Source organism: Alligator sinensis, unplaced genomic scaffold (genome assembly GCF_000455745.1).
Source record: "Alligator sinensis unplaced genomic scaffold, ASM45574v1 scaffold1146_1, whole genome shotgun sequence".
Taxonomy (NCBI): Eukaryota; Metazoa; Chordata; order Crocodylia; family Alligatoridae; genus Alligator; species Alligator sinensis.
In genome coordinates this window covers 211,589-233,883 of record NW_005842696.1, presented here as the reverse complement: position 1 = coordinate 233,883, position 22,295 = coordinate 211,589, and the positions used below count along the sequence as shown (strand labels likewise).

General features: G+C 43.5%; 1 protein-coding gene across 1 annotated transcript; it reads left to right on the top strand.

The window, feature by feature from the left end:
* The first annotated feature begins 5,647 nt into the window (after positions 1-5,647).
* On the top strand, positions 5,648-8,535 carry NPY2R (neuropeptide Y receptor Y2). The gene has a single exon (XM_006034050.2). It carries the CDS (start codon positions 5,648-5,650, stop codon positions 6,803-6,805), a length of 1,158 nt encoding a protein of 385 aa, XP_006034112.1. The 3' UTR covers positions 6,806-8,535.
* The last annotated feature ends 13,760 nt before the right edge of the window (positions 8,536-22,295 follow it).

Genomic DNA, 22,295 nt, shown 5'->3' with positions numbered 1-22,295 from the left:
AGGCTAACCCGCATTCAAGTTCATGGGTGACTGGTGCCTCTTGAGTCGGGGGGGGGCACTTGTCCCTGTGGCGGCCAGTCAGCAATCAGGGATGCAGCCAATTGCGCCAGTCTGTAAGTGCCAGCAGTGCTTGTGCTGGAGCCCCCACTCCCTGGCCGGTGCTCTCAGGAGGGCACCAGCGCTCCCACCTGCCCCCCTGCCCATCGCCTAAGCGGGAAACGCTGGCTGTCAGGGGGTGCACCGGTGCTCTCAGGGGGTGCACATGCACCCCCTACGTGTTGCACTGTTAAAGTGCATGTGCAGACGCACACCTAGAACCTCTCCGGTTGATCTCCTTCATTATCCTAGCAGGCTCTCTTCCCTGCTTGAGTTGCAGGGCTTTAAAACCTGCCTGCGTTTGCTTGAAAGAAGCAAACTCAAAACAGTGGTGAAGGGGGAAAGAAGTGGATGAAGGCAGGCATGGCACATTTCAGGCTACTTAAAGTAGTGTGTGTGAGGGTGGGGGGAATGGTGGGGAAAAGAAAGAAAGAAGGGCAGGGCAAGAAAGGAAGACAAATTATTTGAGACTCAAGGGTCAGGAAGGAATTTTACCTGTGGTCAGATTGGTACAGACTGTCGGGGGTTTTGCCGCCTTTTGTAGCAGGGGTATGCTCTACCCAGGACCTTCTGAGTGTATATTGACAGCGTTTTATAGAAGCAAGACATTGGCAGCCATGGTTCCTCTGCTTTAGCTGTGGCAGGTTAGGATGTCAGTCTCTGTTGTGTTAGGGTTGACGGTAGTCTTATGTAAAGCTTAGATCAGTGGTGGGCAAAATATGGCCTGTGGAGGCCTGTGGTGGGTTCCATTGCCCTGCCTGGCGCAAGGGGCAGTTCAGGGTATGGCAGGTCCTGCTTCCCCCCGGGGTAGCAGGGCTGGGGAAGCACAGCAGCTGGACGCAGCCTGCTGTTGCCTGTGTCTGCTGCTGGCATTGCTGCCCAACCTGTCTGTCCTGCACCCACCACTGGAGGCTCTGGATGGAGCAGGCAAGCAGGGTCTCAATGGATACCAGCTTAGGACCTGCACGGGCAGAGCACACTTGGCCAGGCAGATAGGATGGGGCTGCAGGTGGCTGGGGAACAGCATCCAGGAGTGTGTCAGGTAGGCAGGGCAGGGGCTGGGATTGAGATTGCAGGGTGGTGCCAACATGGGGCCGGGGTCCAAGACAGAACCTCAATCCACTCCCTACCTGTCCCCATGACAGGCGCTAGTTCCAGGGGCCGGGGCATGAGAGGAGTGGATCGTGACACTGCCCCAGGTCCTGGCCCTGCATTGTCACAGCTTCGCAATCCTGATTCCGGCCACAGGCCTGCCCATCTATGCTTCTCCCAGAGGCTGCTCCCCACCCACCTGCATCCCCAACCCATCTGCCTGACAAAGCATGCCCTGCCTACGCAGGTCCCAGGCCAATCTCTGTGGAGACCCTGGGATCACTGAGTGGTGTCAGTTTGGTGCTGGGACCTGGGGCAGAGCTGTGATCTGTTCCCTGCATGCCACTGGAACCAGTGCCTGCAGGGGCGTTCAGGCAGCAGATCATGCCTCTGTCTCAAGCTCCGGCCCTGTGCTGTCATGGCCCCGGTGATCCCAGTCCCAGCCTTGGCCCTAGCCCTGGCCCTTCCCGCCTGTTCTGCTCCTGAATGTTCTTCCCTGCCTGCCCATGGTCCCATCCCATCTGCCCAGCTTAGTGCGGGGCAGAGCCAGTGAAGGAGTTTTGGAGAGCTGTTGGGGGCCTGGGGTGGAGGGGGTGCTGACTTGGCCTGGCACACAGGGCATGGGGGTGGGTGCTTATCTGGCCTGTGACAGCTCACCAAAACTCCCTAAGTGGCCTTCCATCCTAAATAATTGCCCGCCTCTTGTTTAGATGATGGTTTATATGAGATGGTTTGGATAGGGATGACCCTGCTTTAGGTAGGGGGTTGGACTAGATGACCTCTGGAGGTACCTTCCAGCCCTACTTCTCTGTGACTCTATGATGCAGTGATTTGAGACTGATGAGTCCCACCAGCCTCCCCCCAAAGTCTGGCCAATTTCTTATTAAGCAAAGAGCAGAAATCCTGCAACTCCCACCCCTCTCCCCCCTCCCCCATAGGAATGTCCTTCTGTGATATATACTGTATCTACCCCTGTTCCCCAGTATAAAACCCTGAGATTTTTTGGAGACTCAGAGTATTGGATTTCTATCCAATCTCCAGTCTAGTAGCATCCACAAATAGTTCTCAGCTATAGGGATATTCTTGGAAGAAAAAGGCAGATACAGCAGAGTTCTGAAGTTTTACATAGCTTTATCTTTGTAAATTATACAATATATCATTTACATTTGACTAACATTATGCTAATTAGAATCCGAATCCTGCCATGGTTGTTCAGACAAGTAGTTCCTCTGAAGTTGTGGAACTGATCCCATTAAAAAGGATTTGAGGATGAACCCCTATGAACAGCTGTCTGAACAGTGTCACATATATCAGGCTTAAACCTACTTTTGTTGTACAGTAAATTTAGGCTAAATAAAAAGCATAGCACAGTTCTTACTGGCTTAGCTAGAACAAAGTTACTTTTCAGCTCATGTAGTCAAGAACTGCTTTTGAACCACAAGGGTCTCCATTTAAATTCTGTCTGTGATCCTGAGTGGCATGCATGCTTAGTGCAGGGCTAAGTCATCTGTTGGGGGAAGGATGGTAGGGAACACTAGTTGAACGTCTACTTGACCAGCCACAAGATGCAGCAACACATATAAAGACAATCTAGCTAATATAGTAAATCACATCTAAGATGTACTTTTATATGCAAAGGAGGGGGAAAGGTCTATGCTTTAGTGAATCCACTAAAGAAAATCAGTATAAAATCACAGGCATTAAGGGATAGATTGTGTCATTAGGCAGACCTATGCTCAAGGCCGCTGGTGTAACCGTGGGAAGCAAGGAAGCACAGTTCTCTCCCTGCTTCCCCATTGCTTTGGAACGTTTGTATTTGGAGGCGGGAAGAGTTGGCTTCTACAGGGCTTGTCTGTCATTGAAACAAACAGTGATACCCGCACTTCTACCAGTAACAAGTGATGACACTGAATGATACTTCAGTTGTGCTGCTCAGTGTGTTGCAGGTTAGAATGAAAACTGGCCATTTCTTACTCATTGTTCCTGGCAGACTCTGAAAGCAGGTGCACAGTTCCTGCTTACTCTTCCAACTAAGGTCTAGTCATCTCATCTGGGTGCTGGCTTAGAAGGGGTACCAGTATAGTCCTCTCCCACAAGGAGTCTGCCATGGTAGGCACAGTCCTGTGCAGCTTGACTATAGGAGCCAGGCAGATACAACCCCATGTGTATCTGGGGGGGAATGTGTGTTGAAACATAGGCGACTGGTAGGGGGGTTTCAGGGGGGGACATGTGCCCCCCCTGACAGGGCCATCCCCACCACCGGTGGTGAAATCTGAGGGTGCTCAATGTGCCCCCCTAACAGGGCCATCCCTGCTGCCGGCAGATGCTCACCAGCTCTGCCCCTGCCGATGACACTGCCGGCAGCTTCTGTGGGTATACTCCCAGACCCAGGAGGCACCAGTTGACCATGGGTTGAATGATGCCCTCCACAGAGGCTTTGCCTTGGGGAGCATAGTTCTGCATCTCGGGGAGAGGGGAGGGGGAGCAAATGGGGTATCAGGAGTAACCATGGGCTAGTCTGCATTGCTTCCTGTCTCACAGTAGGAGCACCTTGAATCCACACTGATACAGCAGCAGCAGCAGTAGTAGCTGCTGCCCAAGTTGAGGAGAGCCAGGGCAAGTAAAACTCTCCTTCCCTCCCCTCTCCTCCCCTCCCCTTCCCTACCTGTTCTCCAGTGGTCAGCATAATTTCCTCCCCACTTACCTCTGCTCTGGGCACTGAAATTGCTTGCTATCTATGCTTCTGTTACTCCAAGTTACAAGTTACCAGTTACATTCTTGAAATATAGTGCTCCAATTTATGCTTAGTTGTAAGTCCATTGAGGCCATACAACTGCATAGCTGTGATTGAACATAATCTTGGTTAGTATGTACAGGGAAGGAACCGAAGTATGATTTTGATATCAGTGGAATATCAGTGCTCAATAGGAGCAGGGTCTGACTGACTGTTCTCTTTCATTGTGATCAGAAAAGAGCCCCTGGGTGGTAACTTCCACGGAGAGAAACACTGAGATTTTGCAGACATTCTACAATACATATTACTTATATTTCAGTTTTAATTGTTTCTTGATTTCATTTCAATGTTAATGGATTATATAGTTTAGTGGTGCTCACCACTGCTCTGGCCCCCAAAGTGACTGGATCTGCCACATGGCATGGAGCATCAGTGCATGTCCTCCTCTACCCTTCATCCTTCTGCTGATTCCACTTCACAACCCTCCCTTCTCTCTTCCTTTCCCCTCCCCTGCAGCAGGTGCTGTTTACTCTCTCCCTCCCCTCCCTTTGGCAGGCAGACAGCGCTACCAGAGGTTAAGGTCTTTTTCTCTCTCTCCCCTCTTCTCTTCCTCTGACACTGGCAGCCACCTACATTCCCTGTCTCTTCCTCTCCTACAACCACCAGAGGGGAGTGGTGGCCCACAGTGAGACCTGTTCTTAATCCCCTGGCCTGCTGCTCTAAGAGGCTGAGCTCTGTTGGTGTAACTAATCCAGATAATTACTGTTCTTTCCACTCTCTTGGCTTTTTTATTGTAGTGTGCAGTTGTGACACTAGCTTTCTTGAACAAAAGCTTCTGGAGTTAGTCCAGCTAGGATAGATTAGCATAGAGGTATGATAATATATGATGAAATATAATAATATACAACTAAAAGCTGAATTTCAGAAATACTTTTCGGAAACATTTGTCATTCTTTCTGTTAGTGAGAGTGTAGAAACTCGCTGTGCTGCTATTCAGCGGTAGAGTATCATTTATCCACATGTAGAATTCTTGTGGGTATTAATGAAAGTTTTGTGCAGAAGTCACTAGAAATTTTAGGCACTTATTTTTAACAAAGAATGCATTGCCTAGTTGGATCTTAATCTTTTCGCAGTTTTTAAGGCGCCACTGTCCTTAAAATGTATTTGAAACCTGTCCCATTTTTTCAGATAAAGATTTCATATTCATAGGAGTGAGAAAGTTTGAACATATGGCAAAAGATCTTATTTTAATTCTGAAACATTCTAGGATGTAGGATAAAGGAGGGCATAATTATAACTTTAGGTATAAGGAAATAGCATTTGCTGTCTTGGAATAGATCACTGACCCATCTATTGTGGTCTCATATCTTGTCTCTAATAGTGGCCAATATATGCAGATTCAGAGAAGGGCATAACCTCTAAACAGTTCATCTAATTGAGCAGTGCTGTAATCTTGGGAAAACACCTTCCTTAATTCTTCTCTCTAATGATATTTGTACTATAAAGCATGAGAAGTAATGGCCTTTTTTCCTCCTAAACTAGCTATTGTATTATTTTAGACTAGACTATGTTAGCAACCACAAAATCTGATAGCTAATTCTAAATATTTTCATCTGTACAGTTCCAATAAATTCTGTATGTACAACCTTCAGTTTACTCTTCTTTCCTATACATTCTTGATTTTTTCAGAAACAGCTGTACTGTTTAGTGCAGCTTGCTGCAAGGATGGGACCAATGGGGACGCTGGGTGAAGAAAACCAGACAGATGAAGTGAAAATGGAGCTCTTCACTAGGCTATACGTGCCAAGACTCACCACACCCCTAAGTGAGCTGGCACCTGACCCCAAACCAGAACTGAAAGACAGCACCATGTTGGTTGAAGTGCAAATCATACTCATCTTTGCTTATTGCTCTATCATCCTACTGGGGGTGATCGGCAACTCCCTGGTGATCCATGTGGTTATCAAGTTCAAAAGCATGCGGACTGTGACTAACTTCTTCATTGCCAACCTGGCAGTAGCTGATCTGCTGGTGAATACACTGTGCCTGCCCTTTACCTTAGTTTACACACTATTAGGAGAATGGAAACTGGGACCACAACTGTGCCACCTGGTGCCTTATGCCCAAGGTCTTGCAGTACATGTGTCTACTGTCACTTTGACTGTGATTGCCTTGGATCGGCATCGCTGTATAGTCTATCATTTAGAGAGCAAAATCTCTAAGCGGATCAGCTTCCTGATCATTGGGGTCACTTGGGCTGTCAGTGCCCTCTTAGCCAGTCCCCTGGCCATCTTCCGTGAGTATTTTCTGATTGAGCTCATTCCTGGTTTTGAAATTGTGGTCTGCTCTGAAAAGTGGCCTGATGAAGGACAGCTGAACTATGGCACCATCTACAGTGTCTCCATGCTCCTTATACAATATGTTTTGCCTTTGGCAATCATTTCTTATGCCTACATACGCATTTGGACCAAACTAAAGAATCATGTAAGCCCTGCGGCTGGGAATGACCAGTATCACCAACGGCGGCGAAAAACCACCAAGATGCTGGTGTGTGTGGTGGTGGTATTTGCTGTAAGCTGGCTTCCCTTTCACACTTTCCAGCTGGTCAGTGATATTGATAGCAAGGTGTTAAATCTAAAAGAATACAAACTGATCTATACAGTGTTTCATGTCATTGCCATGTGCTCGACTTTTGCTAACCCCCTTCTCTATGGCTGGATGAATAACAACTACAGGACGGCCTTTCTCACAGCATTCCAGTGTGAGCAGCGGCTGGACTCCATTCATCCTGAAGTATCAACAGCAATCAAAGTCAAGAAGAACCTAGAAGTAAAAAAGAGTCATTGCACTGGAGGCCCTTTCACACAACCTACCAATGTCTAAGAAGTCAGGTTTAAAAGAGGAAATGAATACACTATGGACATAGAGATAAATCAATTCTGCCAGATGCATTGTTAATGTGTAGTTTGTAATCATATAAGGTGGAAGAAAACTGGCAACTAACATAAAGCATCTGTTGTATGATTCCCATGGAGTTGGTTTGCTGTCAACCATATAAAATAACACAACTCCAAAGAAAGAAGAGAGATGTTGTCCATGACTGTCTGTGTTGCGATTAAAGGAATTTTTCCTTTTGTTCTAAGTCAGTCATGAGAAAGGCAGAGAAGGTGTGTGTTATTCTTGCCTTAAGGAAGCAGTTTCTTCCTAGGGAGTGTCAAAACTGGAAGTTGGCTGAGTAGAAATTATAAGCCTGGCAAAGAGAGAAAAGGGAGTCCTTTAGAAGACCATGGCACACTTTAAGAGGAAGGCTGGGAATTGCTGTTGAAGCTCATGCTTTCTGTCTCTTCTCCATTTCAACTGCTCTGCAAAAAAGAGGGTTATCTTAAAGAGAGAACATACCGCTATTTTTTACTTGTATTTAAGTAATTTAAATAAGGAATTTCTAGAGGGAGCTTAAAAATGGAGTTTAAGCTGAGAAAGGTGAAGTTTCTACCTAAATTATAATCTGGTTTCTTCTAAATCACATGGCATAATAAATACTTCCTTATAACTAACTAAGGGTAAGATGAAGAGAAAATTTTAAATCTGGGACCTGATCCCAGGGCTGGCCCTAGGGAAAATGGCCTCCTGGGCAAACTTGTATTTTGGCTCCCCGCCCTGAGTCAGTGGCACTGCTGCACGCAGAGGCAGGTGGGCAGGGATGCAGGGTGTAGTCCAGCGGGGAGGTGGAGCAGCATGGTTTACCAGGCAGATGGGTGGGCAGGCACTGCTGCTGCTGTGCACGAGCAAGGCAAGCGGACTGGAGCAGGGGGCACTCTGCTTGCACGTGCCTGGCTTGGCTCCTTCTGCGCAGTGGCTGGAGGTGAGGGGCAGGCTGGGCTGGGCACCATTCCTCCTGCCTGGGGTGGGGATTGGCCAGGGGGGGGGAAGAGTGCTGCTATAAGCGTTGGCTGCTCGTGTGTTTGCGTGCATGTGTGGTGTGTGTGTGTGTGTGTTTGTACATGTACTACCCACATAGCCCACCCATAAGGTCGGCCCTGCCTGATCCTGCATTCATAGTGCACACAGACATTTCATTCTGCATTAGAAATAGCTAAATAGACCAATGCTTTCAGGTGGCAATTTTGGGCATGTAGTGAATGCAGGCTTGGGTCGTCCATGAACACTTTTTAAATTGAGGGAGCTGTTCATGTTTGGTCTTTCAGGTACTGCTGAAGCTTCTAAAGTATTATTACCTCTACAGGCTTTGAATTGTTCCTGCTTTATTCCACAATAATAAAGTGGGAGAGAATTTGAAAGTTTAGGAAGGCTGCTATGATAATATGCTTTTCAGTGTTTGTGGTTTTGTCTTGCACGTTTTGTTGTGAAGCTTTTTCCATTTTCACACTCTAAGATTAGAAACGAAGTGTAATCTAGTACCAGTATCCTCAGTTTGCATATATTAACCAATTAACTCTGCATGTTGTAGTTAATAGTTACATTTCTTTTGCTCAGGTATAAAACTTTAAACTGTATTGTACACAGCGAAGTGCAACTCTTCTGTGTCTTTGTTTAGCTTCTTTGAACTCATTAAAGTTAAAGAAATCAAGATAATTTTAACCACTATTTTTTTCCAAGCTGCCTTTTTAACTTGCTGTAAAAAATGTCTGTGATAGTTTTCACTTCTCATGCATATTTTCTGTAGATAAATGTTAATTACCCTATCTTTCAGTTTCTCTTAAGTTGTTGGTGTTATTTCTTACAGAAAAAAACCCAGTGTTCTAGTGTTAGATTGCCATTACAAAACTGACCCTTACCAAATGGAGAGCAGTGTCTGTATGTATAATATCATACAATATTAGAAAGAAAGAAGGTATGCTGTTGTCATCCCTTCTCATGCCATTAAATTGTTAAGACTTCTAGCTTCACTGAGAGAAGCAGGAGGGAAGAAAGAGAACATTAATTGCTGTTTACTCAAAGATGAGTATCTTTGAAAATTAAGGTAGATTAATTCATTACCATGTGACTTCATGTCCATAAATGAAATTTTGTCTCAATTACAATAGAAAGCAATGTGAAAGATAAAATAATTCAGGACGATTTGCTGGGAGAGCTTACTGAAGTTCCAAGGTTATGCTACATGTGGTATCAGTTCGATTCATTTGGTATGTGAACTCTTCATCAAAAGTACATTGAAATGTTTATCCTTATTTTTTTTTAAATAGCCTTCTTTCTACCCAATGCAATCTACTTGTACCATCAAGTGCATAAGTGGGGATCTTTTGTTGTTAACCAATCCTGTCCTGAGCCTTGTCTTTAATTTGCTCAAGTTGTTAAGGTCTCTGCTTCAGTTCTTAAATGCTGGAAAGGTTTGCTCTTTCTGCAAGTATGTGATCCACAAGGGGATAAGTTGCAGCCCCCCTGGTTCCCTCCTGGCCACCACTCCCCACATTACTCCAGTATCCCTCTGCTGGCTTCTGCTTTCTGTACCTCTGCCAGGGGGCAGAGCACTTCAGGGCAGTGTGTAGAGCTGAGAATGAGGCTGAGGATATGTAGGCCTGCAGTACAGGGCGGGGTGTGGGGTGTGGGTGTGCTCACACATGCACATGATGCTGCAGGAAGGGGCACCTGGACAGTGCAGCACTGGAGGAAGGTGTCTATGCAATGTGCAGCCTGCATGCCTGTGGTTTACCTTAGTGCTGCCTGTTGGGTGTACAGGCCTGTTGATGTTGTCCATGGGACGTGCAGCCCTGGCCACTTAGAAGTTGGACAGCCCTGCTCAGTTTAGCCACATGTGCCCAGCCCTCTGGTTGAGCTCCTTGCTACTACTGACAGTTTGTGCTTTAGGAGGCAGCCAATGCAGAATAGCTCAGCACGTTTGAAGACACAGTGCCTGGTCCACTTGGCTGTAGTGTGGTATTTAGACAGATCAATTCTAAAGTACCTGCAACTGTGTTGTGTTAAAGCTAAAATTGTAGACCTGTTTTTTCTTCTCACTAAGGCTGCTTTACATCAACCTGGCAATACAAAGATGCTTTAAATTAACTATAAATAATGTATTAGTCAATTTTATCTTTGCCATTGCCAAAGAAGTTTGAAGTGGCCTTTGTGTAAATAAGAATCCAAAGAACAATGATCTGTTTGCCATGGGCAAGAACAGTTTACATCATAAGTCCAGTCCATTACACCTTGTGAGCCTGAAACTCCCACCTATGTCGTTTTAAGTCTATGAGGACGGCAAGATCAAAGTTACCTGTTTTTGTTGGTTCTGGTAGTTCTGTACGTGTAGATCCAGCTGCATCTGCCAAATATGATAATTGTTTATCCTGTATGCCTATCTAAGCTTATGAAGTTCATGTTGTGTTTATATGTATGCTTCATTCTTCCTAAATGCAGAAAGAGGATTTTCCTTTTTCAGATTTTCCTTTTTCAGACAGGTCATTGTTACACTATAAAGTTTTACAAAAATTATAGGGCTGTATAAGTACTAGTATATTGACACTGATTCACCATTGCCCTGTGCCTTGGTTCGTCAGTATAGAGAAATGCCAAATCTAGCCAACAGGAAATGCTGAAAAGAGAAATTAATCTGAAATCCCATCTTTTTCCCAGATTTCTGCAACTCCTTTCCCCCTGAGTTAGGCACCTTTGTTAGATCAAGACTTTCAGCATCCTGAAATCCTCATCTAAGTTATCCTTTCTCCCCACCTATGTCTGACCAAGACCCCCAACTCGGATAACTGGAATTTTTAGATAACCGTTACCCCCCTTACTCCTCTCATACTGCATAACAAAGCTTTTACTGTATATAGGTGACCATCTCACTCCTTGTTTAAGGAAGAACTAGAGAAGGAGAAGATGGTCAAGACCAGAGGCAGTCAGTTTCCAGCCTTGTAAATTTTCAAGACCAGGTTAGACAGACATTAGGCTGGGATGGTTTAGTCAGGGATGATTTTGCCTTGAGCAGGGGGCTGGATGAAATGACCTCATGAGGTCCCTTCTGCCATTATTTTCCTATGATCCTATGATATCTCTTGCACAAAAATACAATGAAGCAATGCACGTATTAGATTATAATTAGATTAGTAAATAAAAAAATATAGTATCTACATTGTAACTGTCAGACCTGAAAAAGAACTACTGAATTTAGGGGTTTGTATAATCCATTCATTGCATTACAGTCCAAAATTTCATTACTTTTGCCATATAAATCCAGGTAATGTCACCAAGGGATGGATCCCTGAGATATTTACATGGTGTTGTAGATGTAAATGACACTGGACTAGATGACTCCTGTGGTCCCTTCCAACCCTAATTTTCTATGATTCTGTGACATTCCACCCTCTTTTTAAAATGATTTTAAACAGAGTTTTATACAAAGGGAAAATGAAATGAGTGGCATAAAGGGCAAGTAGTTAATGGAGCTACTGTCTGGAAAACCACTGGCACATCTCTGGGAAATGAAAGAGCAGGTGGAGATAGGAATAGTTGCTCCAGAAAGGGGAAAAAGAGGGCACTACACATAGGGATAAGTAAGAAAGGGATGACATAGCTATTTTAGCTTGACTCAGGGAATTTTCCTCTTCATTAAGTTTAGCTGGTGAGTCAAATAAACCCAATTCAAAATGGATCAAGAAGAATTAAGGTAAAAATTAAGGTACAGACAAACTCCATGCAGAAAGGAAAATCTTGCCCTAAGTGCTTGGAAAAAAAATCCAGTGACTGATTCAGTCATATTGAAATAAAGTACAGTTCATCTTCGCAAATTTCCAACCCTCCATTCCATCCAGAATTCAGCATACACAGACAACTTGTTATTGGCAATGCATCTGAAGCAGCTTATGTGTTATTAATTTCAGTAAGTACTTGGAATGGATACTGCACACATGCAGCTGATACACTATTTTCAGAAAAAATGGTGTGTAAGCAAAAACCTTCCCCTTCTCAGACTACACTGCCTTTTCAAGATCATTAAGTACCTTTGCAGTATACTTGAGGGTATAATTTGGAGACTGTGAGATTGCATTACTGTAAATGAGGGCACAATTTGATTTGAAGGATTATTATTACTGATGCTGTGACCTAAGAAGCATGGACCTGACTTAGCTGTCAGGGCTGAAGTTGCATTTACAAGACGGGAGGTTACAATAAGCTGTTTCTTATTTGTAAACTGAGCAAATCTCAGGTACACAATAAACAAAGAATGGTACACGGACTCTTCTAGGCACTGTCCCTTTCAACAGAAGACTCTACTCTTTACACATGAAAGAGGATGTAATGATTGTTCAAAACATAGTCACCTCAGCAAACCTGTATGAAGGAAGAGGGTTCTGGGAGACTTCTATTTAGTACTCCCCTCCTCATAATACAAGTAAATTTACTCTGGGGGCCTGGGTCAAAATGAATGGCTGCAGTGGGCTTTGGATCCAGTCTCTTAAATTTAACGGAGGGTGTGATGATGAATTGGCTAGCATGACTAGTATGTCTCGTTGTACCAGAGTTGGCATATATGATTCCATGTCCGCTCCTCACTAACTTTTGTCTGAAGGTTAGTGCCATGGGCAGATTTAGGATTTTGTAAAGGGCAGGTGCAGGAGCAGTGACTGGTACCCCTAGGGAGCGGAAGGTCTCAGTTCCCTCCTTCTCCATCCCAGCAACCAGGACAGGCTGACCATGCTACAGGAGCAACAGCCATGGACTTTAAGTCTTCAAGTCAGGTAAGAATCCTGTCCTTGCTCTCAGAGCCTCCTCCATTTCCCTCCATGCTCAGTTGCATGTCTTCTCCCCTCCCTTACCATTTGCCCCTTCCCTGCCTGCTGCTGCTGCTGTCACCAGCTGAGCCTGACTCCCTTCCATCAGCAACGGTGGTGAAATAGGAGTGGACAGGAGGGGATGTGCAAATGAACATGGAGGGGAAGGGAAGAGGGAAAGCTTACCCTAGCTGGCAATTTAATTAAAGTCCCCACTGTTGCTCCTGCAGTATGGTCTGAGAGGGCGGCATAACCATGCCATGATGCCCCCTCTAGATCTGCCCCTGGTCTGAAGATGGAAAAAGATACACCCTTTCAAGAGTTAGTACTGACCATTGTTGAAAAGGTCCTGAAGAGCAGGCTTGAACAAATTGCTTCAAGTTCTCAGTGCCTTGAAGCTTGTACAAGCATTTACACCTGAGCAAGAGCAACATCAACTTTGAGAGTTTCAAATTTCACAATATGTCACACCCATTCTGATAGGTAAAAATGACTCTGCAAAGTGTAAGGTAGTAGAGTCCTGTTAATGACCCCGAATCAGGTCCTTCTATATATTCTCTTTTGTGATGCTTGATGTACTGTACCAAATATCATGTTCTGTGTCACAGCTCTTGTTTACCCTAAGACATTTACATGACAAAAATGAGAACAGGTTAACTAAATAATCCATGGCAACAACTGCCTGTCTCAAAGGGGGAATCACTATATGCAACATAATATTTTAGAATACTTATATTTTTGTCAATCCTGCTTGTAAGACATACAGCACAGGACCGTTAACACTTCCTATGCTTGTATAAGGTCTTTTCTCTGTGGATCCACACCGTGGGGTCATTTCTGGCTGTTACAATTAGCTATACAGTAGAAAGAATGAAGAGAGAAGGCACTACTACCATGGCAATGCTTGAAGGCATTACATGTCAAATAGTCATGAGTGGTCACTGATTTTGGATGCCTCCAGATATATGTAAACAACAGAGTGCAGTGCAGTGTAGAGACAGTTAATTTAGCTTTAAACACGCACTCCAAGCTCTCATGCAGTTCAGGCTGGAGAACACAGCTCCTGGGTGCAGTGTTTACATGTGCATCCAGGCCTGCAGCCGTTAGAGCTGGGGCAGAGCAGTTCCAGGATGGCAGCCGGCGTGGGAAGTCGACCCCAGGCTCTGGGTGGTGGTGGAGGGTGATGGAGGGGCTGGGTGGGGCACAAGAATTCTGAAACTATGGAGCTGCGTGCCTGACCCCCTAGCCTGCTGCCAGCCCAGGGCTGCAGCGGTTAGAATTGAAGCAGAGCAGTTATGGGCTGGCAAGGAGCTCGGGGGGTCAGCCGTATGGCTCCGCAGTTTTGGCACTCTCATGTCCCAGCCAGCCCCTCTGAGGCCCTCTACTACCACCCGGAGCCCAGGGCTGACCCCTGAAAGCCTGCTGCCAGCCTGGGACTGCAGCAGTTTGAGCAGTTAGTTCCAGGTTGGCAGGGGGCATAGGGGTCGGCCCCACATGGCAGCGGAGAGCAGCAGAGGGGCTGGCTGAGGCATGAGGTTCTGGGTCCATGCCCTACAGGCTCCCTCCTCCCAGCTGGCAGGGCTGACCTTGCTGACCAGGTGCAAATTGCGCCCAACAGTCACTATCTACATGTGCATTTAATCACACATGGTTACATGACTGTAGGACAGTATATGGCCCCAACAGTACTATCCTATAATGGAGTAAATTAATGTACTGTACCCTAATTCTGGTGCATGTGTAGATGGTAACACTTTACTGCAGAGCTAATTAGTCAAATCTGCAGTAAAGCACATGTGTAGCTATGCCGCTGAGAAGTGGCAGGGGGAATCAAACCTGTGAAGAGTTCTGTGCTGCTACAACTTGGTTGGTTCTGGTACTTGGCTACTTTCTTTATGGCTAATGCAGATGTGTCTACACTATACAGTGATCTGCAGGTTAGAGACATCCTCAGTTTTTGGGCACCTTTTCAGGGGCAACTGGGTTGTTTACAGTTGGGCATTTGAAATTGAGGCATCCAACTTCAGAGGCCCTGTTAAAGAACATTTTGTGATTATGCACTACTGAAATGTGGTTAATTGCAGGACAGTTGCATCTGTTCCTTCTTGAAGGAAGTCTGTTTTATCTTCATTCCTCTCTTGTCTTTGTTTCTCACTTGGAAGGAGTAAAGATGTTCTGTCATTCAAAGCTAGTATCACACTTCAGCCTGTCAGCTTTTAAAATGTTTGTTCTGTCTCCAAATCTGGAGGCTGAGGGGAGCCCCCAGTCTGGATTGTGAGCCACATTCTCATCAGTAGACTTCACACTTTCATCTTTCCCACTCCATTTGCACAATAATAAGTAAATAGAAGTATTATTTTTTTTAAAGTCAGGGGAATGAGGCAGGGAGTAAAACAAGCTATAGAAAGCTACATGGTGAGTCAGGAGCAAAGCCAGATTAAAATGGGGAGTTCCAGATATCCAGTTCTGCAAAACTATCCTAACCACCTACTTCTATATCTATCTTGGACTACTCAAGGCTGGTAGTCTTTGGATTACTCAAGGCCCATGCCACCCCTCTCCCTGCTCTGTGTCTGGCCTTGTCCCCCTTGGCCCCCCACTCCATGTCCAGCTTCGTGCCCCTGAACCCCCTGCCCTGCACTGCCACCACTCCACATCCGACTACACTCCACCTCCCCCCACCCTCCGCTCCATGTCTGGGCCCATGCCACCCACCCCTGTTCCTGCCTCACTCTGCATCCACCTGGCCCATTCTGCTGGAGCCATGCCCTGCACATCGTTCTTGACAGGCATTTTTGACGCAGCACTGGCTGGATCCATGCCCCGCCAGGAGCTATGCCCCCCAAGAGCATTACAGACAGACACAGAGACAGACAGACTAAGCCCTTTATATATATATATATATATATATAATGAAATAAGATCTATCTTATATGAATGAAATAAGATATATTTATATCTATCTTATTTATTTGTCTATAAAGGTGCATATCTACCCTACCTTCTGACTGACTTCAGAGTAACACAGATAACTACTTCTCTGTGCTCAGGGCTTAAGAAGACATTCTTCTCAAGACACTCTTTTTGTGGGTCTTGGCTTTGCTTTTCATACCTCTCTGCTTTCCCCTCAACATGTTTCATTCATTTGGCAAGCAAAATGTTTATGCTATCAACATTTTTAGTATCATTGACATAGAAGTTATGTCCTTTCTCATCCAATTCACTGTCCTTCTCTATGGATTGTCATGAATAGTCTATTCTGCAATCCTTCCCTCACACTCTGTGGCAACAAAAGCATCTGCTCTCCTGAAAGCGTTATTCTACTTCAGCTGAGTGGAGTAAGACTTCTGCTGCCACCGGGCAGTTGACAGAAACCTCATGTAGACACTAATGCACCTTCACCTGCTGGTGTCTTAACCAGAATTCATTTCACACTCTGGCTGAGGACAGCTGCTGAGCAGAGGTGCCAGAACTGCATGGGTGTACATGCACACTGGTTGGCTTGACAATTGCAGCTGCTGGCTCCTGCTAGAACTTCCTGCCACAAGGTCAGGTACATTTTCTGTTTACAGGGGAGATCAGCTTTACTGATATGGAGTGGCTGAGTTATTCATGACAGAGACTGAGAGCAAGAAACCTAAACTCCCTTGCCTCTGCCATTTATTAGTACTCTTGTCGAGGCACTAAAGGGCATGCTTTTTCCAGCAGTTGGTTCAGTTGGCTTCACTTCACTTTTTTCCCATTGAGAAGGCATTTATATGAAAAATCTGGACCCCAGAGCTTCCATGAGATGCAGTCACTGGAGCATCCAGTTAGGTTCTCCTATCCCCTTTGTTCACCTCTTCTTGTTTCCACTCTGTTTGCCTGCTTTATAAATCCAGGCAGTATCTTTTGATAGTTTCTCTTGTCCACAAAAAAGAAGGCAGATTTTGGCAATCTCATCATTGTTATCTCAAACAGAGGAGCTAATTATTTCCTGGTACTCAATGGGAGTTCATTTGAAATTGAGGAGACCAAGAACAAATTGAGGGTCATTTCAGCAATGTGGGGACCTGCCATTGCTTGTACAGCATTTTGCTGAGATTTAGAACAGCACAGCCTCAGGTTGAGTATTTGGAAATTAGAACATAAAACTGGGTTATAAAAATAAAGCATCAACATGGATGCCGTTAGAGATAATTATTTTATCAGATATAAGAGGTGATAAAAAAAGTTTTCATACCTAAGATTAAAGGGATGCTGTATAATGAAAGCAGATTTAGTTTTCAATAACACTTTGAAGTTTTGTTTTTGAATTAAAACACAAATTACTTTTATCTGATTTCAATTTGGTTAGGATTTTTTGTTCCAGTAATGCACAGCACAAAAGCATAGCATTACAGGATTAATTATTAAAACCAGCAGTCTTCTCCTACGTGATAGCCATGAGACGTTTAGTAATAGAGATTTTATGGAGACAAACAGTGTTTGCAGAAATGTCATTTTAAGTTGAGGAATAATATTGTAGAAAATAATTGGGATCCTAAAACTATACAAAATATCTATATATATTCATGATATATTACTGGCAATTAGGTGTGTTTGCCACATTTCACACCAGCACGTTTAAACTTTACGATTCTCTTGTTTCTTCAGGCTGCAGGTCCAGTGAAGGATTGCTTATTACAGAATTTGAAAATATCACTAAGCCATCTGTCTAGTGCTTCCTGACTACTACTACCAAGTAATGCTCTGAACTTATATAATTATTTTCATTCAGAGAGCTCAAAGCTCTTTATGAAGGTGGATGAGCACTATACTCCTCATTTTACAAGTGGGAACACGAAAAAACAAATAAGTACTGTGACCTGCCCAAGATCACACAGAAATCCAGTAGCAGATGTAGAGCTAGAGATATATGTTCTGAGACAGCTTGCCGATCTAACAGGAGACCAAAAGGAATAACAAACAGGCATTTTAAGGACTCTGAATACTTATGCCCTACTTCCCTACGCTGCCAGGCTGATTCATTAATATTATTAACTTACATTGAAGGAGCAGCTAGAGGCCCATTGGGTTAGGAACTATACACATGCATAAGAAAAGTGATTTTAGCTCCCAAAGAACTTAAAATGTCAGTGTACAAGCCACCTGGTTCATACAACAGGTAGGCACGAGGAGCACATGGACATACATAAGACCATGCTGGTTATCATGATAAGCAGGGGTAGAGATGCCTAACTGATTAAAACTCCTCTCCTTAGCTGACTGGTAGAGCATCAGCCAGCAGGGGAGTATAGCTTTTGGCTCCCCTTACTGAGATCCCAACTGAGTCATCTTAAAAGAAATAATTACAATAACAAGTACTACAGATGAAGAAAAGGGTTAGTTTGTATTACAGCAAGGCTCAGTACATCCAGTTGTCAGAACCCATTGTTCATATGCCTATAGTACAGTGGAGGATTCCATAATTTGATACAAAAGGCACAGTCTGTCAATCATTTTGTAAGTAGGTCATGTAAGTAGGTCACAAGTGGAAAACTCCAGAGCCCAGTGACTATATATTAATGACCTAGAAAAGTTCCCGCCAATCTTATGTAAATTCGTACCCCACTATTGGACTGTTCTAAATTATTCTTACCTGGTGGCTAGCGATTGGCTTGCTAGCCGTATAAGAGGTTGAAGCAGTTTCCGCCCAAGTTGGAGAACTCCACATACATCTCGTGGAGAGCTCTGAGCACGCTGTGGAGCCTAGCAAACTCCACGTGTGTCAACTTAGGGGCCTGATCAACCTCTAATCGCTCCCTGTCACCGACCTAGACCTAGACGTAACCCGACAACTGCCGGCCCGACACATTTGCAGACCGACCAAACGAACTCTGTAATTTCTGCCCGATCCAAGTTTTGTTTACAACCGTAATCGAAGCAAGCTTCTGGCCTGCATTGTACGAGCAGTGTAAGTAAACAGTCTTTTTGTTCAATCAAAACGCGTCAATACCTGATTCCACTCCAAGCGTCACAAGTACCCGCCCGCCGACCAGGGCTCCTAAGGCCCCGAACCCCGCGCCGCGGCTCTCGGCGGCGACACCAGTGAGTTTGATTTCTTTGTGGTTGTAATTTCATGGATTTAGCACATGGTTTTAGCGCACCTAAAATCAAAAGGTGTGAGAAGAGAGGAAAAGAACTTATTATATTCAAGTATTTCATTTTTATTTACTTGTTTAGTTCTAATGAAAGGTGGGAACGCTGTTACCCAAACTTTGTGTATAATTGACTTTAAAAAAGAATGCCAGACTTCTTTTAAAAGCAGGCTAGAAGAACATCCTAAAAGGATTTTCACAGGTCCATAATTTGTATTCATAACTGGTCCCCTTACAATTCTGAAGCAGATTTTTTTAGGGGTGGTGATATAATCTTTCATAACAGGTAGACATTTTAACTTTCAAATTAGATAGTTAACAGTGTCACCAGCTGTGCGACATAAACTAGTGTTTCCCCTTCTGGGTAGGCAGAGAACTAAGATCAGGGAAAGTAATGTCCTCTGCACAACTTCTTATTTATCACCACTCTTATTCTTGACTGCCTGCAACACCTGTTCATAGTCTCTGGGAGGAGTACATATGACAACCAAAGCTCCGTCCAGGCCCCTCTTTCTATTTATTCTTGTATAGTAGGACATAGCACTCACAGTCTATAAAACCCAGCCCATCCTTTCTTTTTATTGCTTAGTTTATTACTTCTCTGAAACAGAAATGGCTGCTCCTAGTTATTCTCTATATTTCTATGGAATTTAATATACAGGATCTCTTTTCTGCTGCCCTGGTGTTATGTAGGAGGTCCCAGCCCTTAGCAGCATGGCTAAAGACTACTTATAGTGATTTAAATATAAAGAGAATTCCTATCTCAGGCTCCAGTCCCTCCAACAATTGTTTAAAATAGCATCTATGCAAGAGAATAATGACTCAGCCACATAACAAAGAACACACAGGAGCATATGTACTAGCATTGTAAAGGGAGGAGGAGAGAACTCAGTCTTGCCTCCAATTATGTCCCTGGAAAGATACTGAATTTTGGCTAAGAAAAGCCATTTTTATTTATTTTTATTTATTCATTAAAGCCTGCTTCATGGATTCTTATTACTGTCTTTTGGCGTTTAAAGCTGTTCATCACACTGTAGGATCTGTTGTCCCCAGCACAGACTATTAACCATTCAAATACCCTTGCCTTCTTGTGATGTTGATGATGTACCATAGCGGGATTGAGAAAAATGTGGATTCTGTTTCCCTAAATCTCTATCCCTCATCACAACTTGCCATGACAATCCTAAAGTCTCCTAGTGACAGTCATCAATGAATTGTTTTGGAGCACTATATTTTTGCAAATCTGAAACAGATGACATTTAAACAGCAGGAAACAGCAACCAGTGTAAACAGACCTACAGCTCTATCACAGCAGTGTTTCCTATTTAAAGTACATTTAAAACAGACTCATAAAAAGAAGGCTATTAAAATGAAGAGGTCATAGCAGAGTCATCTTTCCATCTGTAATGTATTTATATTGATAAGGTCAGTTTAGATACCTCACTTGGTCTTGTCTACTGAAATCTGGCTGATCCAAAATCATAGTTAGCTAGAGACAAAAGGATGCTAAGGGGGAAGCCATTAGGACAAATTCTTCAAAAAAGGTTGACTAAAGGTGCACTTGGAAACATTGTATCCATGTTTATTGTTAAAATAATCCTTATTTTTGTAGATACATATGAATATATGCATACAAAACCATTGGCTGGACCAAACACTGGTGATTAGTGCTATATAAAACAAATCCTTAGATGGATGAATCATGGCTTCTGTGAACAACTAGAGGCAGATTTTCAAAATTATCCAAGGGATTTAGGAAACTCAACACTGACTTTTAACAGGATGTCTCCTCTTAAATCTCTTACCTGCTTTTGAATATTTCTTTGTAAGGATCTTTAGTCCTTTACATACATTTTCTTCTCTCTCAGTCTACCATCCCATTGCTTCAGTGAAGGATCAGATGGGACCCTTTCCAGTGGTCTCAGCCAGTTCAGAAGAATTAGATCTTGAGATCCTGTGTAGCTCCAAGGAATACTTTGATCAAATTGTACTTATTATGTGACTCTATATCAATTCAAAATTCATCCAAATGCCATGCAGGCAAGCACTTTCAATGATTAAAAAAATATTGAACATGGGTATATATGAACACCCATTGATGATGGGATAAACTCAGACAGAGCAGCACTTTTATTGCCTCTAGCGAGAGCTGAGGATGTTTCAAACATCACAGAACTGGGGCCAGAGGCAGGAGATCTAGAAATAAAAAATGACAGTTTAATTGTCAAACCTAAAAGGAGAACAAAAAACTAAACAGGGTGAATGGGTTATTTAGATCTTGGAAATTTCATTTGATTTGTAATTGTTTAGGGTGTCATTACATTAATTTTTGCTATAGATGAGCTTAAGAGTGACAGCATCCCATAATATATTGTTACCACATGATTGCTGGAATGGTAAAAGGTCAGCTGGTCTATAAAGGCACAGATGTGTTCAGATACTTTATGATCTTGGAAGCACTCAGTACATGGGCAATTCAGTCAGTTCTGTGCATTGTAGCACCCAGCAACTCAGGAGCACTTCAATTCTAATGTACTTTGGCAAGTATTTTGTTCAGATGAGCAATATGCAATGCAGAATTCTTCAGGTGAGCACTGGATTGTAACTCTTGACAGAAGCTCTTTCACGAGTGTTACAAAAGCTGCATGCCTGTGAAATGGCACCACACAAAATATTCCTGAAAGAACAATATATAAACTCAGCTTTATATCTTATTATTGTTTGTTACCTTTGCTCATCATATAAAAGATTGGAAGTTGTCCTTAACACACTTGGCTATCAGCTTAGGTTAGGAGATGCCTATTTCTTTTTGGAAGCCACAAAATAATAAAGGAGATGAAAATGGAGAGGAAAAATCATACACATCTAAATGTATCTGAGGAAAATCCTAAACAAGAGAGCAGAGGTAGAATGCTTCTAATTTATTTATCAATTTATATAATGAGGTCAGGTTGTATGTACATCACTTCATAAAACACGTAAAAGCATAGATTTACTTTTTTCAGAATGGAGAAAATGATCTCTCACATCGATTTCTAGAGTCTCAGCTACTGTAAATCAGATCAGTGTGTCTCAATGTTTTTAATAGCATTCTAGTAGTCTCTGTCAACAGACAGATTTCAGAAACCATTACTCCTTCATGTAAGGTTGTTATATGGCACCAGTCACCAAAGTTAGGTAAGATAAATACTTATGTGTGTAAATATTCAGTTACATATACAAAAATAAAGATTATTTGCATAATGACTTTAAATTTTAAAAATTGCAAGTGAATTTAGCCCAAGCCCAGGCCACTTGTGAGTTGCACAGGGAGCTACATCACTATAGTTTATAAAATACTCAAGCACCTGTTTCATCCTGGTGATTGGCCCTGACCAGCAGTTAGTATAGCTGTAACAGCAATCCCTTTATAGACAAAGTGATCATTTTCAAGCCTTGTCTCAATTAGGAGTTTGTATTGATCCATCATCTATACTCGGAGTATCAGAAATACAACTCACGGGCTGGAACTGGAGTGTAGAACTG